Source organism: Macrobrachium nipponense, chromosome 27 (genome assembly GCF_015104395.2).
Source record: "Macrobrachium nipponense isolate FS-2020 chromosome 27, ASM1510439v2, whole genome shotgun sequence".
Classification (NCBI taxonomy): Eukaryota; Metazoa; Arthropoda; class Malacostraca; order Decapoda; family Palaemonidae; genus Macrobrachium; species Macrobrachium nipponense.
Genome location: NC_087216.1, coordinates 8,026,244 through 8,049,736, shown reverse-complemented (window position 1 = coordinate 8,049,736; position 23,493 = coordinate 8,026,244). Strand labels below are relative to the sequence as shown.

Below are 23,493 nucleotides of genomic sequence, written 5' to 3'. Positions count from 1 at the left end.
AGGCAGCTATATGTAAAGCTAATGATAAACATATAAGTATTAGTTACGCCAGGAAGTTAATTGGTCAGACATAGACCTATGCTATAGCTCTAAATTCTGTAGCCCTATGAAAACTAAAGCACCTCTACCTGCAGTAAAACCTAGAACTACTGAAACCCAGTCATCTGATCTAGGTGACAGGCCGGCTAGGGTTGAAGCACCCCTATCCAAGAAAGATGTGCTTGCTGTTATAGACTCCTCTCCAGATGATGAAATCCTCCCTGTGTCTATTCCATCTCTTCAGCAAGAAACCCATGATGTAATGGAACAAGAAAAAAACTAGAAGGCCAAAGAGAGAGAGAACTCCTTCATCCTCTCCTCCACCTGCTCAAAGGGTGGAGATATCCAAACCCCATAAAAAATATAACAAAATGAAGATGCTCCTGCCCCTGAAACAACCAAGGAATCAAGTTCCTTGGATAAAAAGAAAATAGTAGTGGAAGTCCACTCTCCTCCATATCAAAAAGCTAATAAAAAACATGATCATAAGCCACATATCTCAAGACAATCTAAAGAAACTCTTATAAAGTCCCATAGGAAAATAAACAAAAAAACTAGTATAGATCAATATAGAATTTCCCTTGGTAGATCCTAGCACTAAAATTCAATCTGAACATTTTACAATGGAACTGTAAAGGACTAAGGACTCGTTCAGAAATATTAAAGGTATTACTTGAGTGAGCATAAACCCAGGGGTTGTATGTCTTCAAGAAAACTAAATGGGGGATTCAGTATACAATCCAGGTGTAAACTATGAAATCTACAAAATGAACTCCACTGATGGGGATCGCGCCCATGGAGGTGTTGCAATAATTATTACTAAAGCATTGCAACATTTTATGGTTCCCTGAACACCCAGCTTCAAGCAATTGCTATCCGGGCTACTTTTGACCGTGAAATCACAATCTGCTCTCTTTACCTTCCCCCAAGATGTTAGGTTCACTCTTGGGGTTACATTCAAGGATTAATCAATCAACTACCTCCTCCTTTTTTACTACTTGGTGATTTTAATTCTCATAATCCACTTTGGGGTGGAGATTTTTAGACACAGAGGGTAGGATCATTGATGACATTGTTAATAATAATGATCTTACACTTTTTAATGATGGTACTATGACATACCATAATCTCTACACAGGTTGGTTCATCTGCTATAGACTTAAGTATTTGCTCTTCTTCTCTCTATCTGATTTTAATTGGTCTGTAGATGAGTTTCTACATGACAGTGATCACTTTCCCATTCATCTTAAGTTTGTGAGAAATGCCCCCTCGATTTGTCCTATCAAATGGAAGGAAAAGGAAGCAGATTGGGTAAAATTTCAAGAAGGCATTAACCTATCCCAGGAATTTGAATCCTTCAAATGCCATATAAAGGCTTATGAGTACTTTGCCTCCGAAATATTGAATAGTGCTGAAAAATTCAATACCTAAAACCAAAGGGAAACCACACAGACCTGCTGTCCCTTGGTGGGATAAAACCTGTGGTAATTTGAGGAAAATTACCAGGAAATGTTACAGGCGTTATAAAATCCAGTCAGTCTGCAACAGCAAAATCTATTTACCAACGAGCTATGGCAAAACAACGAAAATATTTTAAAGTAAAAAGAGAATCCTGGCTTTTTTATATAAATGGCATAAATTCCAAGACCCCAACCAGATTGATCTGGAAAAAGATTAGAAAGCTAAGTGGCAAGTATGTTCCAACACCAACACCCTGTTTGAAAATCAATGGAGACCTTGTCACCAAGCCTAATGAAGTTGCTGAAAAACTGGGTGAGCATTTCTCCGAAGTATCGAGTTCCAGGAACTATTCAACTCGGTTCCAGAATATTAGGAATTCAGCCATTTCCCTTAATTTAAATTCTGGAAATGGTGAATCTTATAATTCCAAGTTAACTTTGAGGGAATTAAGGGTGCCCTGTAAACATCATCTGTATCAGCATCCCCTGGGAATGATAACATTCTTTACAGCATGCTGAAAAATCTCCCAGAATCGGCTAAATCTTATCTTCTTAAAATTTTTAACAAAATATGGGAAACTGGTATTCTCTTCTTGGAAGATTGCAATCATTGTTCCCATAAAGAAAAGAAACCATTGAAAGATCCTCATCTTCCTACAAGCTATCGGCCAATATCTCTTACAAGTTGTGTATGCAAATTGTTTGAGAAAATGGTGAATTCTAGATTGATGTGGCATCTAGAAAAAAATGGTTTGTTATCATCTGTCCAATTTGGATTCAGGAGAAATCGTTCCACTGTGGACCCACTAATAAAGATTATCAAAACCCAAATTCAGCAAGGTTTCTCAAAACGCTGTCAGACTATAGGAGTCTTCTTCGACCTTGAAAAAGCTTATGACACTACTTGGCGTTTTGGTATAATTAAGCAGCTTCATGACATGGGAATACGAGGTAATATGTTAAATTTCAATCAGGTCATTTCTAAGTGATAGACTCATTAAAGTAAGAATTGGAAACACCTTGTCTAATGCTTTTGAGCTAGAAGGAGGTGTCCCACAAGGCAGTGTGTTGAGTGTCACTTTATTTGCTGTGGCTATAAATAGCATTGTTGAATGTCTCTCCTCCAGTGAAGACATCTTTGTTTGTAGATGACCTTGTTATTTATGTCACTAGTTTATGATGCTGTTGCAGCTTGTAATTTTCTGCAAAAGTCAGTTAATGCAATCAGCAATTGGGCTGATGGACAATGGCTTCGATTCTCCCCTAGTAAAACTGTGGCAGTTCGTTTTTACTAGGTGTACCCGAAAGGAAACCATCCCAAATATTAGGCTGAAAGACACACTATACCATATGAGGAGGAGCTGAAGTTTTAGGAATGGATTTTTGATAAGAAACTAACATGGGGTAGTCATATTGACTCTTTGAAAATTAAGGTGGAAGAAGCCTTAACATTTTTTAAAAGTAGTTTCAGGTTTTAATTGGGGTGTGTGAATTTGAATTAATAACGAAAGGGTCACTTTTTGTTACGGTTATATGACTCTTTATGTAAATCAAAGCTTGAGTATGGTTGCCAAGTCTACTCTTCAGCAAGTGCAAGCAAGCTTAAGGAGTTGGATGTAGTTCATCATGCTGGTCTGAGAATATGTTCTGGAGCATTCAAAACATCTCTAGTTGAAAGCTTATATACCGACACAGAAGAGCTCCCTCTAGATTTACGTCGAGAGGAACTGGGACTGCGGTATATGTTTCAAACTAAGAGGTTCCCCAGAAAACCCGCAGCATCTATCCTTAACCAAAACGATTCACAGCAGTTTGCAAATGCTAGAGCATCCAAGCCTTTTCATGTGAGAATTAATGCTGCAGCTGACAGTGTGCCTATTAAAGACCAAAAAATTAAGGCAATACATTGCTCTAAGCTGCCTCCTTGGTTGACCCCAGAACCATCAGTCTGTAAAAAAACTGTGGTTAAAAAATCTGTTAATGTCCAAGAAGTGAAGGCTTGTTTTCTTGATCATGACCGAAAGCATTCGGGTTCTGTTAAAACTTTTCACTGATGGATCGAAGACATCAAGTGGTGTTGGTTGTGCTGTTGTTCATAGTAATAAACTCGTATGTGGGCGGGAGGACTTTCAAATAATGCATCCATTTTTACAGCTGAATGACTGCATTAGCCAAATCTCTGGAGATTGCTTCTACTCTACAGGGTAATAATTTCACCATTTACTCAGATTCTTATAGTGCACTCATGGCCATTCAGCAGTATAACCCTAAACATCCAATTGTTCAACGTATTCAAGAATGGTTATATAGGCTTGCTTCCAAATTCAAATCTGTCCAGTTTTGCTGGGTTCCTTCCCATGTGGGTATTGCTGGTAATGAACTTGCTGACCATGAAGCAAGAGATGTCATTAATAAAGAAGGCATTCTCTTCCACCATATTCCTTCCACTGACATGAAATGGACTATTCGTTCATATGTTAAAAATAAATGGCAAGCACGTTGGTCATCTCCCTATCTGACCAACAATAAAAAGTACAAGAAGATCCGACAAAGTATTGAACATTGGCCCTCTGGTTTCCAACAAAATCGTAGGGTAGAAACTGTATTATGTCGTCTAAGAATTGGCCATACTCGATTGACCCACCGATTCCTGTTGGAGGGGGTACCTGCACCAGTCTGTATGCAGTGTGACTCTCCTCTTACTGTGAAACACATTATATGCCATTGCCATAAGTATTCTGCGGCACGACAGAGACATGGGTTAGTGGGCAGGGATATAGTAGAACTGCTTGGTCCGGATGTAGCTGTTAATAGAATTGTTGGATTCCTTAGAGACATTAATCTTTTTAATGAAATTTAATATTGACCGCCCGGTACGTTGCAAAGTGTAGTGTATACACTAAAGTTGTTTATATAAGCATACTTATATGAATATGAGTATGTGTATGGTACATGCATATATAAGTTTTTTACTCTTGTTTGCATTCACGAAATGCGAAGTTATAATTTTTATGAGGGATATCCTTTTTTATCATAATTTTAATATCGCCTGTATTTATTTAGTTTATAAAATCATCAACATAAATATTCATGTCAAACCAGTTTCATTATAGCGCTGAATAATCCCTATGGATTCCAGTGCTTGGCTTCAAGCCTAAATTTCATATTCCATTCCATTCAGTTCGCGGTACGGCGCTATGTATAAACAATGACGCCTAATTCGAGTAGGCCCCGTTGTTTTGTTCGTGGTTCAGGAAGACGCCAGTGAGAATTTATTTCAAAAATTGTGATAGTAATCTACGTCTGGCAACTTTGTTAATGAAATAATTGCTCTGGAACATCTAGTTTGTTCCGGAAAGGAATATAGTCGAACATCCGCATTTTTGAAAGTTGTGTTTGGCTCAATTTTGTCATTTAACACAATGCCTTTCGAAAATGAGCTCTGTTGTGCTTTGACGTTCTCCCACGTGCATTTCACACGCATCAAGTTCGAGCATGAAAAACCGATACACTCTTGAATTTTATATTCGTCCATAATGAAAAATCAATTTTTCGTTTCATTAGAGAAGATTTGTATCGTTGCTAGAGACCTAATTAATCAAGACCTTGATGTATATCTTAACCTTGACGAATTTTCTCTTTTCGCTAATGCATCGTTGGAAGCGACGACACTAATAATTTCGAATAAGATTTCATTGAAAGGATTTAAAAGGCATACATGCATACGTGGCTCTATTATACACTTACTTTTATTTAATGGTAACCTTGCAAACAGATTTGACCGGGTTGCCATAGGTTTGTATCCTGGTGCTGTTTTATCAAATATGTTTACGTTCCATTTGGGAGAATGATTGTTGGATCAGTGTCCACCAAGGTCTCGCCCTGTTTACTACAAACGTTATGTAGATGATTTATTTTTATTATGTTTTATCCACAACCTTTATTTGTGAAATAGCAAAGGAAAATTGTAACTAATAATTTTCAACCGGCAATTCCAATTCTTGTTTTACCAAAGCTTAATTTTTATGTTTCTTGACATTTTACGGTTTGTAACACAGCGATAAAATCGTTCAAATGAAAATGACACCATATTTGTCGAGCCTCGCCGTGCTACGAATAGAACTTACAGCTGAGAGTAACTACAATAATTCGTTGGAGAGGAAACTTGAAGGAATTACTTTCTCATCTCTGGTGAACCAAATTGGCATTATCTATCTCTGGGTCAGGTTCGTCTTCCATTCCACCACTACTGACAGATAATTGTAGATTGGTTACGGGCCCTAGGGAAAAGGCTGAACTGCTTCATCGAGCTTTTGAAGATAAGCAATCAGCTGACGATGTCCCTCTCCTTTATACTTGTCATCCTAAACCTGTTTTTACAAAATTTGCATTTCACTCTAGGAATATTTGGAAAATTCTGGATAACCTTGATAGCTGGGGTGGAGAAGATCCTGATAGTTTTTTCCCTTTGTTAAAAAAGAAAAAAAAAGTTTTTAGTGTATTGTCGCCCAAGATTATTAGATTATATAGGTTTTTATGTCGACATAGTATGCGGATGAGCGCAAGCTTAGTATTACCCTAGGCCTGTTCCAAAGAGTGACATGTCTGTAGAGTTACCGTAAACTACAGGCCGATCTCGTTTCTCCCTGTGCCCTCTAAATTTGTTTAAAAAACTTATTTTTAAGCTAATATATAATATATATATATATAATATATATATATATATATATATATCATATATATATATATATATATATATATATATATATATGTGAGTCTAAAGGATCTTAACTGATAGTCAATATGCTTACAGGAAGTAGTTAGGACTGGTACTTGCGATGCTCTTTTAGACTTGACATGCCATCTGCAAAGGAACCTTGATAAGGGTTTTGAGTGCAGAGTAATCAAATAGAAACTTAGTGCTGGTTTCGATTTTGCAAATTCTAAGTCATTTATTTATAAACTTCAGAATTTTGATGTGGGTGGATATCTTTCAGGATTGCTTCAAGACTTCCTTACAGGTGGCACCAGCGAGTTGCTGTGGACGTGATCTTCAGTGAACCAAGACCCATTGTGTCTGGAGTTCCACAGGGCAGTGTTCTTGGTCCACCGTCATTTCTAGTAATACAGGTGCAAGTGATATGGTTGTTTGCTTGGAAAACAAGATTGTTCAGTAAGCCAATGATACAACACTTGCGGGTTTAGTAAAGTCTCCACTTAGGAGACTTGAATTTGCTGTCATCCGTAATCGGGACATTGACAGGATCAGTTGAGTAGAATATAAAATTAAGGCCAATCACTGGGACCTATGAGGTCATTCAGCACTGAAATGGAAATTGACAATAAAAGGTTTAAAAGGTTTAACAGGAGGAAAACCTGGCAATTGCAATATGAATCAAGTATTAGGAGAGGGTGAAAGTAAAGATGGAAGAAAGAGAATATAAAAGGAGGTACAGTATAAGGAAGGAAAGTGGTTGCAGCTAGGGCCGAGGCACGCTGCAAAGAACCTCAAATAATGCCTACAGTGCACTGCACAAGGTCCACTGACGGAACTACCCCCCTACGGAGTTGACCGGATCAGGAAATGGTGTAGCCGGTAGAATATGAGGCTGAACTCCAGTAAAAACGGAGACACTGTTGATTAGCAGATCTCGTACAGATATCCCAGTCCATCCTCCCCTTCAAGTGGATGGAGCTTTGCTGAATGAGTCGGACGCTTTAATTACTTTAGGTGTAACGTTTGACACATCTATCTTTTGAGAAACAACTAATGAAAGTTTCAGCAAATGCCACACGAAAGTGAGGTATTGTTCGTAAGGCTTCATGTATTTATCACAGTGATAAAATCAATACAACCACTTTAGATTATTTGTTTTTCCTTAACTAGAATACTGTTCTCTGGTGTGTAGATGTTCTGTTATGACTTGGACCATCGACTGATGGTCACTTGTTTTCACTTTTTTAAATGAGATCTTTCATACTCACAATTGATCCCTGATCGACTTATCTGCCGAGAGCAACCAGATTGGCTGAATAGCAGCAGCACAAATATGCAGTCTTTTAAACAGGCGGATCTAGTGAGGGGACCGAGTGTCCTAGTAAGGGGACTGAGTGTCCTGTGTGGAGGGAACTATAATATTTTGGAGAAGAGATAATTGGTGTGACTAATTACTGATTGAGACATTTAAATATTGGGGGGTTGTCTGTGAGACTTGAACTATTATCATTCCATTAATTATCCTGTAAGAACCGGAATTATTCAACTAGTACTTTGCTTTGAATAATCATATATATTTTGTAGCTCCGACTCTAATTTGATGACCTGATCGAATGGAGAGAAAGAGAGAGACCTTACAGACCTTGCAGACCTTACATCTTGTTCGGGTTGCCCCAGGTCCCTCAGTGTGAAGCACCTCTAATGTCTACCAGAGAGTTGCTAGTACATCTTCCGGTATATTTTGCATCTTCCAATCTTGGATGGTCTGGGATGCAGCTTAGATATTTGCCGAGCTTATTCTTAAACACATCTACGCTCACTCCTGATATATTCCTCAGATGAGCTGGCAACGCATTGAATATAGACGCTGCATTATCGATGCTGGTGCGTTGTGGATTAATGTGTGCTTTCCTTATTTTTCCTGGTATAGTTTTGGGCACTATTAATCTACCTCTGCTTGCTCTTTCTGATATTTTTAGCTCCATGATGTTTTCGGCTATTCCTTCTATCTGTTTCCATGCCTGAATTATCATGTAGTGTTCTTTTCTCCTTTGTAGACTATAATTTTAAGGATTGTAGTCTTTCCCAGTAGTCAAGGTCCTTAACTTCTTCTATTCTAGCTGTAAAGAACCTTTGTACACTCTATTTATGCAATATCCTTTTGATAGTGTGGGTACCATATCATATTGCAATATTCAAGTGGACTACGAACGTATGTTTTATAAAGCATAATCATGTGTTCAGCTTTTCTTCTTTTGAAGTGCCGTAACAACATTCCCCAATTTTTGCTTTTAATTTTGCTGGCCAATAGAATTGCTATTTGATCATTGCAAAACATGTTCCTATTCATCATCACACCTAGGTCTTTAACTGCTTCCTTATTTGTGATGGTCTCATTATTAGGTCCCCTATATGCATATAGCTTTCCTTCTGTGTCTCCATAATTTATTGATTCAAATTTATCAGAGTTAAATACGATCCTATTTACCTCTGCCCAATCATATACTTTGTTAAGGTCTCTTTGTAGCGCGTTCCTATCTTCTTCACAAGTAATTTCTCTACTTATTCTTGTGTCATTGGCGAAACTACTCACTACCGAGTCCTTAACATTACTGTCTATGTCTGCAATCGTAATAACAAACAGTAATGCAGCTAACACCGTACGTTGTGGCACACCGGATATTACCTTAGCTTCATCCGATTTCTCATCGTTTGCAATAACTATCTGTTTTCTGTTGTGTAAAAATTCTTTTAACCATCTTCCTACTTTATCCTCTATATTATGTTTTCTAATTTTCTTTGCTAATATATTATGGTCTACCTTGTCAAAAGCTTTTGCAAAGTCTAGATAAACCACATCTGTTTCATTTCCGCTTTTCATATTTTTGTATATGTTCTCACGGTGGACTAACAGTTGGGTTTGTGTACTTTTTCTGGGTACGAAACCATGTTGTCCTATATTAAACAAATTATTTTTTATAAATTGTTTCATAAGATTTTTCTTCATGACCCTTTCATGCACCTTCATAATATGTGTTGTTAAACTCACAGGCCTATAATTACTTGCCTCTAGTCTTGATCCACTTTTGAAAGTAGGGGTAATATATGCTAATTTGTGCTCATCATAAATCTTGCCTGTATCTACACTTTGTCCTAATAATATTGCAAGTGGCTTTGCAGTAGAATGACCTACTTTCTTTAACAAAATAGCAGGGACACCATCAGGCCTGCAGCAGCTCCATTTTTTTAATTTCCTTAATAGCCACACAATATCAGCTTCATTATATCTATGTCAGCTAAATATTCACTATTTTCGTCCCTTACTTCTATTACCAATTATCTTCATTATCAATTCTAGGGGTGAATTCTCTCTTATATCGTTATGCCAATATGTTGCATATTTCCTTTTTTTCATTTGTTAATCTCCCCTCAATTCTTAGAGGGCCTATTTCTATTCTTCTTTTATTCATCTTTTTTCATGTACGAGTATAATAGTTTGGGTTTGCTTGATAGTACCAGGGTTTTTTTCTTCCTAGTCCCATTTTTCATTTTCTTTTTATTGTTTAATCTTTGTTCTGCATTTTCTATCATACTTTTAGTTCTATAACTTTCCATGCATTTTTTCTTTTGCAAGACCGTTTTTTCCACTTTCTGATTTTCTGGAACAAGATCCTTCTGTCTCTTGGTATGCATGACTGATGTTTACTTTTCTTCTTCGGTATATATTTATCCACTATTTTCTCTAATATTTTATATAATATCTCCGTATTTACCTGTATATCATCACTTACGAAAATGTTATCCCAATCTTTGTTTAATTCTTCATTTATTTCTGACCATTCTATTTATTTCTACTGTAGAAGTTGTATTTTCCATATCCTTCCCACTTTTTCATTTGTTGCTTATCTCGTTTTCACTTGCTTTGGAATGGACTGTTAATTCTATGACATATGGTCTGAAATACTCGCTTTATAAAAACTATTATTTCTTTAACATAATTCACCTCGTTCACAAATACTAGGTCTAAAGTATTTTCCTTTCTTGTTGGCAGGTGATTTATTTGTTGAAGTTGTCTTCTAGTAGCATATCTAATAGCTTTTCTAATTGCCTCTTATCTTCTGCACTACTATACTCTCTTTTTTTATATGTATAAAATACAACCACAATCTCCTATTCGTTCTTTCCAGTCTACGAAAGGAAAGTTAAAGTCTCTAGCTAGGGAGAATAGTCCAGTCCTTGTGATTTTACATATATCATCCAATTTTCTATTATTATGTCAAACTCTTTTTAGTATTAGGGGTCTATATATTACTGTGTTCATTAATTTTTCAGATTCAAATTCCACCGCTATTAGTTCACATTCTGAGAGAGAGAGAGAGAGAGAGAGAGAGAGAGAGAGAGGAGAGAGAGAGAGAGTGAGTGACTAAGGGTTTACAAGTTCGCCTAACGCTCTGGCTAAACGCACACCAAATATTAAAATTGGGGGGGGGGGGACGCCCTTCGCTGTTAATATATATATATATTATATATATATATATATATATATATATATATATATATATATATATATACATATGTATATATATAAAAAGGTACTTAACATTGGTTTGCGTAAACGACAGTTTGGATCAGAATGCTTTGAGGTGATTTGGTTTCGTAGAAAGAACGGAGGACAAGGTTGACCTCGAGAATGTATGATCTAGCAAGTGTTATGAGAGAGGAGAGGAAAAGATGGTGTCATGATATCCAGAATTCGTGGGCGAGATTTAGGTGAGTTGCGTAGTTTATGTAGACGCGCTGCCGATAATCCTTTTGTATAGGTGTATTGAAGCAACTAACTTTCTGGTAGTTTCCCTAAGGGCGTTTATCTGGAGTTGAGCAGGTGAAGTATAACTTCAGAAGTCTAGTGGGAATTTAACCTTTGGCATAGCTTTTCAGGTATGTGCAATATATTTCTCCTATTTGGGATACAGTTAATTAATTATTCAAGGATTTCTGGACTTGTTTTTAGAACTGTAAAATTCTGTAGGTTCAAAGTGTGTTGGGAATCTAAGAACATGTAAAAATATAAAGATAAGTGGCCTAAATTGCGTAGATCCCAGAGATTTGCATTGCTAGGACATGTCGTATTAGTTGGCATTGCAAGAAAAAGACACAGTAATTCCCACTGCAAGCACAGGCTCTATTGCCAGGTCATGTAGCAAATACCTCATTCAATAGTATTGCTGGCAAATTCCAATTGACTGTAAGCAGGTCTGGTTTTAAAAGAACAGAAAACGAAGGAGATAAAGTACATATAAGGATTCAGAGGTGGTAGTGGGGGAGAAGTACATTGTTGCAAAAAAAATAGTTCGAGAGGTTGGCCAGCAAGACTGAAGAAAAGAAGCGGGAATGAAGGTAAAGCAATTGGCTAAAAATAATTGGATCACGTGAGGCACTGATGGCACTAACCCCTTTACGAAGTTTGCAAGCTTTTTATTTAACGTTTCAGTTCCAAATCAGTACAATCATAGAAGTTCTTTTGAAGTAGATGATTCACCCACGTGATGTCATTTACTGTACAACAAGTAATTTGAGAAAGTTGCAATGTAGTTTGAAAGTTCCTTTTCTATTTCTTCTCTCCACTGGTAAGGAAAAGTATTAGATGCTGTGAAAATGATTGATGATGCTTTTATTAAGTTTTGACAATTTAAAACCTAATGACATCTTTTAATACCTAATAACAAATTTGGATATCTTATGACCAGCTGGTAACTAAAACAGCAGCCACTGTGAAATAAGGCTTCAACAAATAATAAATGAGACCCATCTTCCATTTTATTTACAGAATTCCAGAGTAAAAGTCGCCAAAAATCCTTTGAAGCCATCTTCGTATAGAATCCACGGCTCCACTCAGCTAGCTCCAATCAAGCTTCTCTGAAAGCAAGTTCACCAACCACTTGAAAATTCTTACTACCGTCCTTTAAAAGGTAGCTTGGTCACGCAAAGACCTTCATAACAGGTCAGCTCCTCTGCGCAGGTGCCAAAGAAGTCTAAGTGGCCACCGCACTTTTCACCTTCGCCCTGGAATGAGTCATATAATGTATCTTAAGAAAGTCGTTCCTTGCAAGAGAAATGTTTGCGGAAGAATGGGACATGTGACACTTCCGATCCGGCTGCTGCTTTCAAGGAAAACATTTCTTCTTCAAGAATAAGAATTTCAAGAATATGAGCCAAAGAAATTATTTATTGCAATGAAATACCCATTTGCATGTAAGATTTTCAGGAAAACAACTAACCCTCATGTGTAAAAAGTTTTAATAGTAAAACTAAAAAGAAGAGTCTCGCTTCCATTTCTGAGGAAGAGATGAAACTAACCTTAAGACATTCAGAGCAGCACGTACACGGGTTCATTACTGTCCCGTAAGTGCAGTTACGTGTCTCGGGACCTCCCCCACATTTGACCAGTCGACAATCCCGGCAAATGAACCGTTCAGAAACGCTGCAAATAATAAAAATAAAAGTAATTCATATTAGCTAACTGATATTGAAGGTTATTGTAGACTTTACCCCTGCCGACAGATGGCCTTGAATAAGATGTAATAGAGGACAATGAACCCGAGACAGCCAAGGAAATTCTGGTGGTGTTGATTTTTCTTAACATTTCTCTGCAAAGCCAATTATGTCACTTCCTACAGGTCAATCTCACTCTGTCTTTCCCTTTTCTCTTTTCAGTCAGGTCTGGGTAAGGTAGGTCAGTGAAACTGTCTTACTGACAGGTCGGTCTTTGTTTTGAGAATAACTATTTTTTTTATAACAGTCGGGGAGCTGATGACTTTCTCTAATCTGTCAGGGCAATGTGTTTGGTCTTAAGGGTATTTCTATAGAAGCATTCCGCATCGTTCGTCCCCGCGAATATGAAAGCCACCAGGAATTGGGGCGTCAAATGTATTTCGCCGTGTTTAGTACGAGCCCCTGGGGGCTAATTACAGTCGTCCGAATAAATATTACTTAAAATTTTTGTTCAGGAGGTAAAACTGCATAGAGAAACGCAACTGCCATAGTCTAGGCCGTCGCCGAATAGTAATATATAGATCTACCTTCTTAAGCTATAATTCCAGCGTCATTTAACAGACTTAGTACTGTGTTCCGTTTTAAAATTAAAAGCCAGCGAAAGCTCTTCACCTAGTACATAACAAGATCAGGGATTAATTCGTTAATATAGACTTATCTTCACTAATTTCCCTTCTCTCACATTTACTATACTTTCCCTATTAACATGAAGTTTGAGAGTCTTCAAGTCAATTCAGATGAACTAAATATTAAGACTCCCACTGTTCATTTTACCTATTCAAAGATTCTTATGTTACTTAACTAATAAATTGTAGGCACATTATTACCATTTAAGATCAGGATGAATTATTATGTAATGCATAAAATTTGCAAGTGAGAAACTGACAGAGAGTAAGTTTGACATATAAAAAGCATGACTCACGTGACAACCGCCAAGGAAACGCACAGCAGCAGCGTGAAGTACGAAGCCATGACGAAGAAAACGCAACTTCAATGAGCACTTAATCAGTAATGACTAATGAGCCTGTACTAGCAGTCGTCTGAGCAACGAATGATGTTTGAGTGACTGGAGACTTCTGGGTGTGTTGCGTTGACAGGTGAGGTGGTCGCCAATGAAATAATAATCGAATATTTATTTGTTGGTTTCAGTTCGCGGTACGGCGCTATGTATAAACAATGACGCCTAATTCGAGTAGGCGCCGTTGTTTTGTTCGTGGTTTTCTTCTTCAGGAAGACGCCAGTGAGAATTTATTTCAAAAATTGTGATAGTAATCTACGTCTGGCAACTTTGTTAATGAAATAATTGCTCTGGAACATCTAGTTTGTTCCGGAAAGGAATATAGTTGAACATCCGCATTTTTGAAAGTTGTGTTTGGCTCGATTTTGTCATTTAACACTATGCCTTTCGAAAATGAGCTCTGTTGTGCTTTGACGTTCTCCCACGTGCATTTCACACGCATCAAGTTCGAGCATGAAAAACCGATACACTCTTGAATTTTATATTCGTCCATAATGAAAAATCAATTTTTCGTTTCATTAGAGAAGATTTATATCGTTTGCTAGAGACCTAATTAATCAAGACCTTGATGTATATCTTAACCTTGACGAATTTTCTCTTTTCGCTAATGCATCGTTGGAAGCGACGGCACAAATAATTTCGAATAAGATTTCATTGAAAGGATTTAAAAGGCATACATGCATACGTGGCTCTATTATACACTTACTTTTATTTAATGATAACCTTGCAAACAGATTTGACCGGGTTGCCATAGGTTTGTATCTTGGTGCTGTTTTATCAAATATATTAACGTTCCATTTGGGAGAATGTTTGTTGGATCAGTGCCCTCCAAGTTCTCGCCCTGTTTACTAGAAAACGTTGTGCAGATGATTTATTTTTATTATGTTTAATCCAAAATATTTTTGAAATAACAAAGGAAATTTTTAACCTACGATTCCGATTCTTGTTTTAAAAAAAACTTAATTTTTATACGTGTTATCATAATTTTTATACTGTTAACATTTCAAGGTTTGTAACATGGCGATAAAATCATTAAAATTAAAATGAATTACAACATTTTTGCTGTCTCGCCGTGCTACGAATATAACTTTAAGCCAAGAGAAATTACAATAATTCCTTGAAGAGGAAACTTGTAGGAATTACTGTCTCTTATCTGTGGTGAACCAAATTGGCATCATCTATCTCTGGGTCAGGCTCGTCTTCCATTCCACCACTACTGATAGATAATTGTAGATTGGTTACCGGCCCTAGGGATAAGGCTGAACTGCTTCATCGAGCTTTTGAAGCTAAGCAATCAGCTGAGGATGTCCCTCTCTTATACTTGTCATCCTGAACCTGTTCTTACAAAATATGCATTTCCCTCTGGAATATTTGGAAAATTCTTGATAGCTGGGGTGGAGAAGATCCTGATAGTTTTTCCCTTTGTTTAGAAAAAAAAGTTTTTAGTGCAGTCGCCCTGGATTATTAGATTATATAGGTTTTTATGTCGACATACTATCTTTGCGGATGAGCACAAGCTTAGTAATACCCTGCCTGTTCCAAAGAGTGTCATGTCTGTAGGTTACCGTAACTACAGGCCGATCTCGTTTCTCCCTATGCCCTCTAAATTTGTTAAAAAAAAACTTTTTCCGTACCATTTTTTTTTTTAACCCATATATATATATATATATATATATATATTATATATATATATATATATATATATATATATATATATATATACGTATTGAGTCTAAAGGACTCTTAACTGATAGTCAATATGCATATTGGAAGTAGTTAGGTACTTGCGATGCTCTTCTAGACTTGACATGCCATCTGCAAGGGAACCTTGATAAGGGTTTGAGTGCAGATAATCAAATAGAACTTAGTGCTGCTTTTCGATTTGCAAATCATGAGTCACTTATTTATAAACTTCAGAATTTTGATGTGGGTGGATATCTTTCAGGATTGCTTCAAGACTTCCTTACAGGTGGCACCAGCGAGTTGCTGTGGACGGGATCTTCAGTGAACCAAGACCTATTGTGTCTGGAGTTCCACAGGGCAGTGTTCTTGGTCAACCGTTATTTTTAGTAATACAGGTGCAAGTGATATGGTTGTTTGATTGGAAAACAAGATTGTTCAGTAAGCCAATGATACAACACTTGTGGGTTTAGTAAAGTCTCCACTTAGGAGACTTGAAATTGCTGTCATCCGTAACCGGGACATTGACCTGATTAGTTGAGTTGAATGTAAAATTAAGGCCAAAGAACAATCACTGGGATCTATGAGGCCATTCAGCGCTGAAATAGAAATTGACAGTAAAAGGTTTAACAGGAGGAAAACCTTTCAGTTGCACTATGAATCAAGTATTAGGATAGGATGGAAAGTAAGATGGAAGAAAGAGAATATGAAAGGAGGTACAGTATAAGGAACGAAAGTAAAGCCTACACTGCACTGCACGAGGTCCACTTACGGAACTAGCCCCCCTACGGAGTTGACCGGATCAGGAAATGGTGTAGTCGGTAGGGTATGAGGCTGAACTCCAGTAAAACGGAGACACTGTTGATTAGCAGATCTCGTACAGATATCCCAGTCCATCCTCCCCTTCAGGTGGATGGAGCTTTGCTGAATGAGTCAGAAGCTTTAATTACTTTAGGTGTAACGTTTGACACATCTATCTTTTGAGAAACATCTAATGAAAGTTTCAGCAAATGCCACACGAAAGTGAGGTATTGGTCGTAAGGCTTCATGTACTTATCACAGTGATAAAATCAATACAACAACTTTAGATTATTTGTTTTCCCTTAACTAGAATACTGTTCTCTGGTATATAGATGTTCTGCTTCTGCTAGAGATTTATCTGTTTTAGATAGAGCAGTTATGACTTGGACCATCGACTGATGGTCACTTGTTATCACTTTTTTAAATGAGATCTTTCATACTCACAATTGATCCCTGATCGACTTTATCTGCCGAGAGCAACCAGATTGGTCTGAATAGCAGCAGCACAATATGCAGTAAATGTACCTCAATGTCGAACTTCTCAGTGCCAGAGGACCTTTCCTTCCTCCACACACGTTGGACTGGCACAACCTCCCAGAGGGAATCGTGCACTTGGAACTCCAGAAGGTCAAGCGAACATCCAGTGCATTACTCCCCTAATACTATTTTTATTTTTCTCGTATTTTGATAGATTTGTATCTTTATCTGTTTGTTAATTTATTATATTTTCTTTTTTAATAAGTGGTATCTCTTCTTTCTGTATTTCCCTTTACTTCCGGTTATTTCTTCCTAATGAACAAATTATTCTTTGGAAGCTTGAATTTTCAAAGTCAGTGGCACCTGTGGCCTTATTCCATATGAATAGGTTTCATCTACAGAATAATATATATATATATATATATATATATATATATATATATATATATATATATATATATATTTATATATATAATATATATATTTAATATATATATATATATATATATATATATATTATATATATATATATGTGTGTGTGTATGGGTGTTTCCAGTTTTTTTAGGATAAGTTATGTTTGGTAGTTACAAGCCTTATCTATTCCTGGCTGTGGAACTCATCGTATTTGAATAACCCTCAGGTATTCATAACTTTCTAAAGGGGCATAAGTTATTATTAGGGAAAGAGTCAAAGATGTTTTCCAAACTCCTGCCTTTTTGAGATCAGACTCGCCGGTCCCAGTTGGTGAATTCAGGTCATTAGCCACTGATGAATATATTATATGTACACACAGACACACACACAATCTTCACATGTTACTTACGATCGTATAAGATTATATATATTATATATATATATATATATATATATATATATATATATAAATATAATATATATATAATATATATACATATGTATATATATACATATATATACATATGTATATATATATAAAAAGTACTTAAAATTGATTTGCGTAAACGACAGGTTGGATCAGAATGCTTTGAGGTGATTTGGTTTCATAGAAAGAACGAAGGACAAGGTTGACCTCGAGAATGTATGATCTAGCAAGTGTTATGAGAGAGGAGAGGAAAAGATGGTGTCATGATATCCAGAATTCGTGGGCGAGATTTAGGCGAGTTGCGTAGTTTGTGTAGACGCGCTGCCGATAATCCTTTTGTATAGGTGTATTGAAGCAACTAACTTTTTGGTAGTTTCCGTAAGGGCGTTTATCTGAAGTTGAGCAGGTGAAGTATAACTTCAGAAGTCTAGTGGGAATTTAACCTTTGGCATAGCTTTTCAGGTATGTGCAATATACTTCTCATATTTTGGATACAGTTAATTAATTATTCAAGGATTTCTGGACTTGTTTTTAGAACTGTAAAATTCTGTAGGTTCAAAGTGTGTTGGGAATCTAAGAACATGTAAGAATAGAAAGATAAGTGACCTAAATTGCGTAGATCCCAGAGATTTTCATTGCTGGGACATGTCGTATTAGTTGGCTTTGCAAGGAAAAGACACAGTAATTCCCACTGCCAAGCACAGGCTAGGCTCTTCTTGCCAGGTCATGTAGCAAATACCTCCAATTTCACTAGTATTTGCTGGCAAATTCCAATTGACTGTAAGCAGGTCTGGTTTTAAAAGAACAGAAAACGAAGGAGATAAAGTACATATAAGGATGGATTCAGAGGTGGTAGTGGGGGAGAAGTACATTGTTGCACAAAAAGATAGTTCGAGAGGTTGGCCAGCAAGACTGAAGACAAGAAGCGGGAATGAAGGTAAAGTAATTGGCTAAAAAGTGTGGGTGTAGTTAGGGGCGGACGATGCTCTTCAAACTTGCTTCAATAATTGGATCACGTGAGGCACTGATGGCACTAACCCCATTACGAAGTTTGCAAGCTTTTTATTTTCCTTTTCAGTTCCAAATCAGTACAATCATAGAAGTTCTTTTGAAGTAGATGATTCACCCACGTGGAGTCATTTACTGTACAACAAGTAATTTGAGAAATCTGCAATGTAGTTTGAAAGTTCCTTTTCCATTTCTTCTCTCCACTGGTAAGGAAAAGTATTAGATGCTGTGAAAATGATTGGTGATGCTTTTTATTAAGTTTTGACAATTTAAAACCTAATGACAACTTTTAATACCTAATAACAAATTTGGATATCTTATGACCAGCTGGGTAACTTAAAAACGGCAGCCACTGTGAAATAAGGCTACTAAAAATCATAAATGAGACCCATGTACCATTTTATTTACTGAATTCCAAAGGAAGAGAGGCCAAAAAATCTTTTGAAGTCATCTTTTTATAGAATCCACGGCTCCACTCTGCTAGCTCCAGTCAAGCTTCTCTGAAAGCAAGTTCACCACCACTTGAGAATTCTTACTACCCGTCCTTTAGTTAGCTCGGTCACGCAACGACCTGGTCTCTCCATACCGCACCCTCTGTAACAGATCAGCTTTTCTGCGCAGGTGCCAAAGACGTCTAACTGGCCACCGCACTCTTCACCTTCGCCCTGGAATGCGTCTTATAATGTATCATAAAGTCAGAAAGTTATTTCTTGCAAGAGAAATGTCTGTGGAAGAACGGGACACGTGACAGTTCCGATCCAGCTGCTACTTTCAAGGAAAACTTTTCTTTTTCAAGAATAAGAATATCAAGAATCTGAGTCAAAGAAATGATTTATTGCAATAAAATACCCATATGCATGTAAGATTTTCAGGATAGTAACTACCACCCATGTGTAAAAAGTTTTAATAGTAAAACTAAAAAGAAAAGTCTCTCCTCCAATCCTTAGGAAGATATGAAACTAACCTTAAGACATTCAAAGCAACACGTACACGGGTTCATTACTGTCCCGTAAGTGCAGTTACGTGTCTCTGGACCTCCCCCGCATTTGACCAGTCGACAATCCTGACACCTGCTAATGAGCCGTCCAGGAACACTGCAAATAATAAAAATAAAAGTAATTAATATTAGCCAACTGATATTGACGGTTATTGTAGACTACCCCTGCTGACAGATGGCCTTGAATAAGATGTAATAGAGGACAATTAACCCCATTGTGTCACTTCCTACAGGTCAATCTCACTCTGTCTTTCCCTTTTCTCTTTTCAGTCCGGTCTGGGTAAGGTAGGTCAGTGAAATTGTCTTATTGATAGGTCGGTCAGTATTTCTACAGAAGCAGTCCGCACGGACTGCAAGGAACGTAACCGCGGATACGACATCCACTAGGGATTGGGGCGTCCAATGTATTTCGCCGTGTTTAGTACTGGCCCCTGGGGGCTTCTTAATTACAGTTCTGGTCCGAATAAATATATTACTTCAAAACAATTCCTTTGTTCAGTAGGTAAAAACTTGCATAGAAAAAACCCCAACTGCCATAGTCTAGGCCGCCGCGGGTAAGTACCTACCTCAGGATGAATAAAATTACAGTCGTCCGAATAAATATTACATAAAATTCTAGTTCAGTAGGTAAAACTGCATAGAAAAACCGCAACTGCCATAGTCTAGGCCGCCGCGGATAAGTACCCTAGGTCTACCTCAGGATGAATAAAATTTGCAAGTGAGAGAAAAAGAGAGAGTGAGTGAGTTTTGCATAAAAAAAGAATGACTCACGTGGCAACCGCCAAGGAAATGCACAGCAGCAGCAGCGTGAAGTACGAAGCCATGACGAAGAAAACGCAACCACACTAAGCACGTAATACTAATGAGCCTCTCTTGGTCTTGCCTAGACGTCGTCTCAGTAACGAATGTTGTTTGGGTGACGCCGTGACGGCCTGACGGGGAGACTTGATTTAAGGTGTTGTTGCGTTAATAGGCGAAGTGGTCGCCAATACAATAACAATCGAATATTTATTTGTCAGTTGGAGTTTGCGATACGACGTTATGTGTAAATAATGTCTTCTAATCCGGGTAGACATCGTGGTTTTCTTCATGAAGACGCCAGTGAGAATTAATTTTAAAAATTGTGACAGTAATATACGTCTGGCAACTTTTTAACAGAGAAAATTGCTCCGGAACATTTGGTTTGTTCCGGAAAAGAATTTACATGATGGACATCCGCTCTTTTGAAAGTTGTTTGGCTGTTTTGTCATTTAACACAATGCATTTCGGAAATGAGCTTTTTTGTGCTTTTGACGTTCGTTCACATGCATTTACACACATCAGGCACCAGAAACACCCCGAGATAACATTTAAATTTTAGATTCGTCTATAATGGAAAAATTATTAGTTATTCGTTTCACTTAGAGAAGATTTGTATCCTTTGCTGGAGACCTAATTAATCGAGACCTTGATGTGTATGTTAACCTCGATGACGCATCTCTTGATACTGATGTACCGTTGGAAGCGAACGATACAAATTATTTTTATTAAGATTTTTTTCATTAATTCTGGTTAGCTCAACTAGGTTTTATTTGGGGGTGGGGGGGGGGGGGGGGGGTGGGCAAATTTAAAAGGCTTATATACGTGGCTCTATTATATACTGACTTTTATTTAATTGGTAACCTTACACACACATTTGACACGGTTACCAAGGGTTCTTCACTAGATCCTGTTTTAGCAAATATTTTTATGGCCCTTTGGAGGAAAATTTCTTGGATCAGAGTCCACCAGGGTCTCTCCCTCTACAACAAACTTCACGTAGATGATTCCTTTGCTCATTTTCTAAACATGGTTGTTTCTGAGCAAAGTTTAGAGTTTCTGAAAACGAGAACTGCTTGCGCTTTTTTTTTTTAATAGCCAGTCCTGACCAACATTTCTCTAGTTCTGTAGTCTCCTCCTCCTTTTAATTTTCAAGTTACTAAGCACTGTTACTTTATTGCATAGAGCCTTTTCTCTGGATTCACTTGTACAGTGACGTGAAATGTCTTAGAATTGACTTGAATGAATATTTTTATCCAAAACCTTTATTTGTGAAAAGCCAAAGGAAATTTGTAACTAATAATTTTCAACTTGCAATTCCGGTTCTTGTTTTATCAAAACTCAATTTTTATGTCTCTTAACATTTTACGATTTGTTATATGACGATAAAATCGTTCAGAAGAAAATGACACCATTTTTGCTGAGTCTCGCCGTGCTACGAATAGAACTTACAGCCAAGAGGAAACTTGAAGGAATTACTCTCTCTCATCTGTGGTAAACCAAATTGTCATCATCTATCCATTCCACCACTACTGAGAGATAATTGTAGATTGGTTACCGGCCCTAGGGAAAAGGCTGAACTGCTTCATCGAGCCTTTGAAGCTAAGCAATCAGCTGAGTATGTCCCTCTCCCTGATACTTATCATCCTGAACCTGTTCTTACAAAGGTTTGCAAGCTTTTTATTTCCTGTATCAGTTCCAAAACAGTACAGTCGTAAAAGTTCTTTTGGAGTATATGATTCACCCACTTAGTCTTCAACAATACAACAAGTAATTTGAGAAAACTGCAATATAGTTTGAAAGTTCATGTTGTATCTCTTCTGCTCCGCTGGTAGGGAAAAGTATTAGGTTCTGAGTTACAATTATAACTAGTCCGGGTTCGCTTAATGCCAGGGTCTACTTGCTAGACATCACTCATCCAGAGCAGGTTTTTCTTGTGAGATATGAAGTGTTTTTCAGTCGATTTACTGATACTCATAAAAAGATGCATTTATATCTATGGAAAATAAAAATTCCCGATTTGATTATCTATTTTATCAAGTTTCAAAGTTTGAAACCTAACGACAACTTTTGATATCTAATGAAAACTTTACATATCTTATAACCAATTGGTCACTAAAACGACAACCGCTGTGAAATAAGGGTACAAGTAATAAATGAGACCCATCTACTGTTTAATTTGCCGAATCTCAGAGCAGGAGTAGCCAAAAAATCTTTTCAAGTCATTTTCGTACAGGATCCACGACTCCGCTCAGCTAGAAAGCAGGTTCACCAACAACCCTCCCCTTTCTTCGGAAACGGTCCTTAGCCAAGACATGGAGGCCTCTTATTTCCGCCCGTAGGGTCGCTGGGCTTTGCAACGACCTGGTCTCTCTATGCCGTATCCCCCGTGACAGACCAGCCCCTCTGCGCAGGTGCCAAAGACGTTTGAGAGGCCACCGCACTCTTCACCTGCGCCCTAGAATGGAGGTACAATGCATTCTAAGGAGAAATATCCATCGAAGAATGGGAATATAAAATTTCCTAGTCTTCTTTAAGAATAGGATTAGCAATTACGTAAGACAAAGAAATTATTTATTGCAAGAAATACCTATTTACATGTAAGATTTTAGTGATAGCCATTTTATATTTTTGATAAAAATTTCATGTTTTCAGTGCTCGCCCCCTTCTACAGTCAAGATTGTTCCACGTGAACGGACTCTGCCATCAGACCGTTTAACGCATTCTGTAACGCGCTCGGCGAAAGATCCACCCTTATGTAAAAAGTTTTAACAGAAAATTAAAACGGCAAGTCTGGCTTCCAGTACTCAGAAAGAGATGAAACTAACCTTACGACATTCAGTGCAGCATCTGCACGGGTTATAAACCTTCCCGTAAGGGCAGTTAAGTGTCTCGGGATCTGTGCAAATGTAGTCACATGAGCGACCACCACAGTCCGCTCCAAAAACGCTGCAAATAATAAAAATAAAAGTAATTTCCATTAGCTAACTGATATTGATTATCGCACACTTTTCACCTGCTGACAAATGACCTTGCACTAGACCTAATAAAGGAAATTTAAGCCGAGGGAGCCGTGGAAAATCTGGTGGCGTTGATTTTTCTTAA

At 37.4% G+C, this 23,493-nt stretch overlaps 2 protein-coding genes and 1 long non-coding RNA gene across 6 annotated transcripts in view; 1 reads left to right on the top strand and 2 right to left on the bottom strand.

Annotated features, from left to right (window-relative positions):
- The window catches only part of LOC135200786 (single insulin-like growth factor-binding domain protein-2), a 115,139-nt gene that overhangs the window by 42,921 nt on the left and 48,725 nt on the right, over positions 1–23,493 (top strand). The gene's annotated exons all lie outside the window — the stretch shown is intronic.
- Positions 1–23,493, bottom strand: part of LOC135200784 (venom protein 302-like) — a 35,040-nt gene that overhangs the window by 11,031 nt on the left and 516 nt on the right. The window contains exons 1-3 of one of the 4 annotated variants that reach the window (XR_010311359.1): positions 20,362–20,520; positions 19,558–19,687; positions 18,942–19,258 (exon numbers count right to left, since the gene is read on the bottom strand). Coding sequence is in view for 1 of the 4 variants with exons in the window: in XM_064229431.1 (XP_064085501.1) it covers positions 22,715–22,846; positions 23,217–23,337 (253 nt within the window). In the remaining 3 variants the exon portion in view is untranslated. Of the gene's footprint in view, positions 1–18,938; positions 19,259–19,557; positions 19,688–20,361; positions 20,522–22,407; positions 22,847–23,216; positions 23,338–23,493 lie in introns of those variants that run through there. The other 3 variants (XR_010311361.1, XR_010311360.1, XM_064229431.1) reach the window with 3 other exon arrangements.
- LOC135200537 (uncharacterized) lies at positions 11,872–13,821 on the bottom strand. Its single transcript, XR_010311304.1, has 3 exons — positions 13,691–13,821; positions 12,574–12,697; positions 11,872–12,279 (listed from the first exon to the last, which is right to left on the bottom strand). It is a non-coding gene; the product is annotated as an uncharacterized LOC135200537 (long non-coding RNA).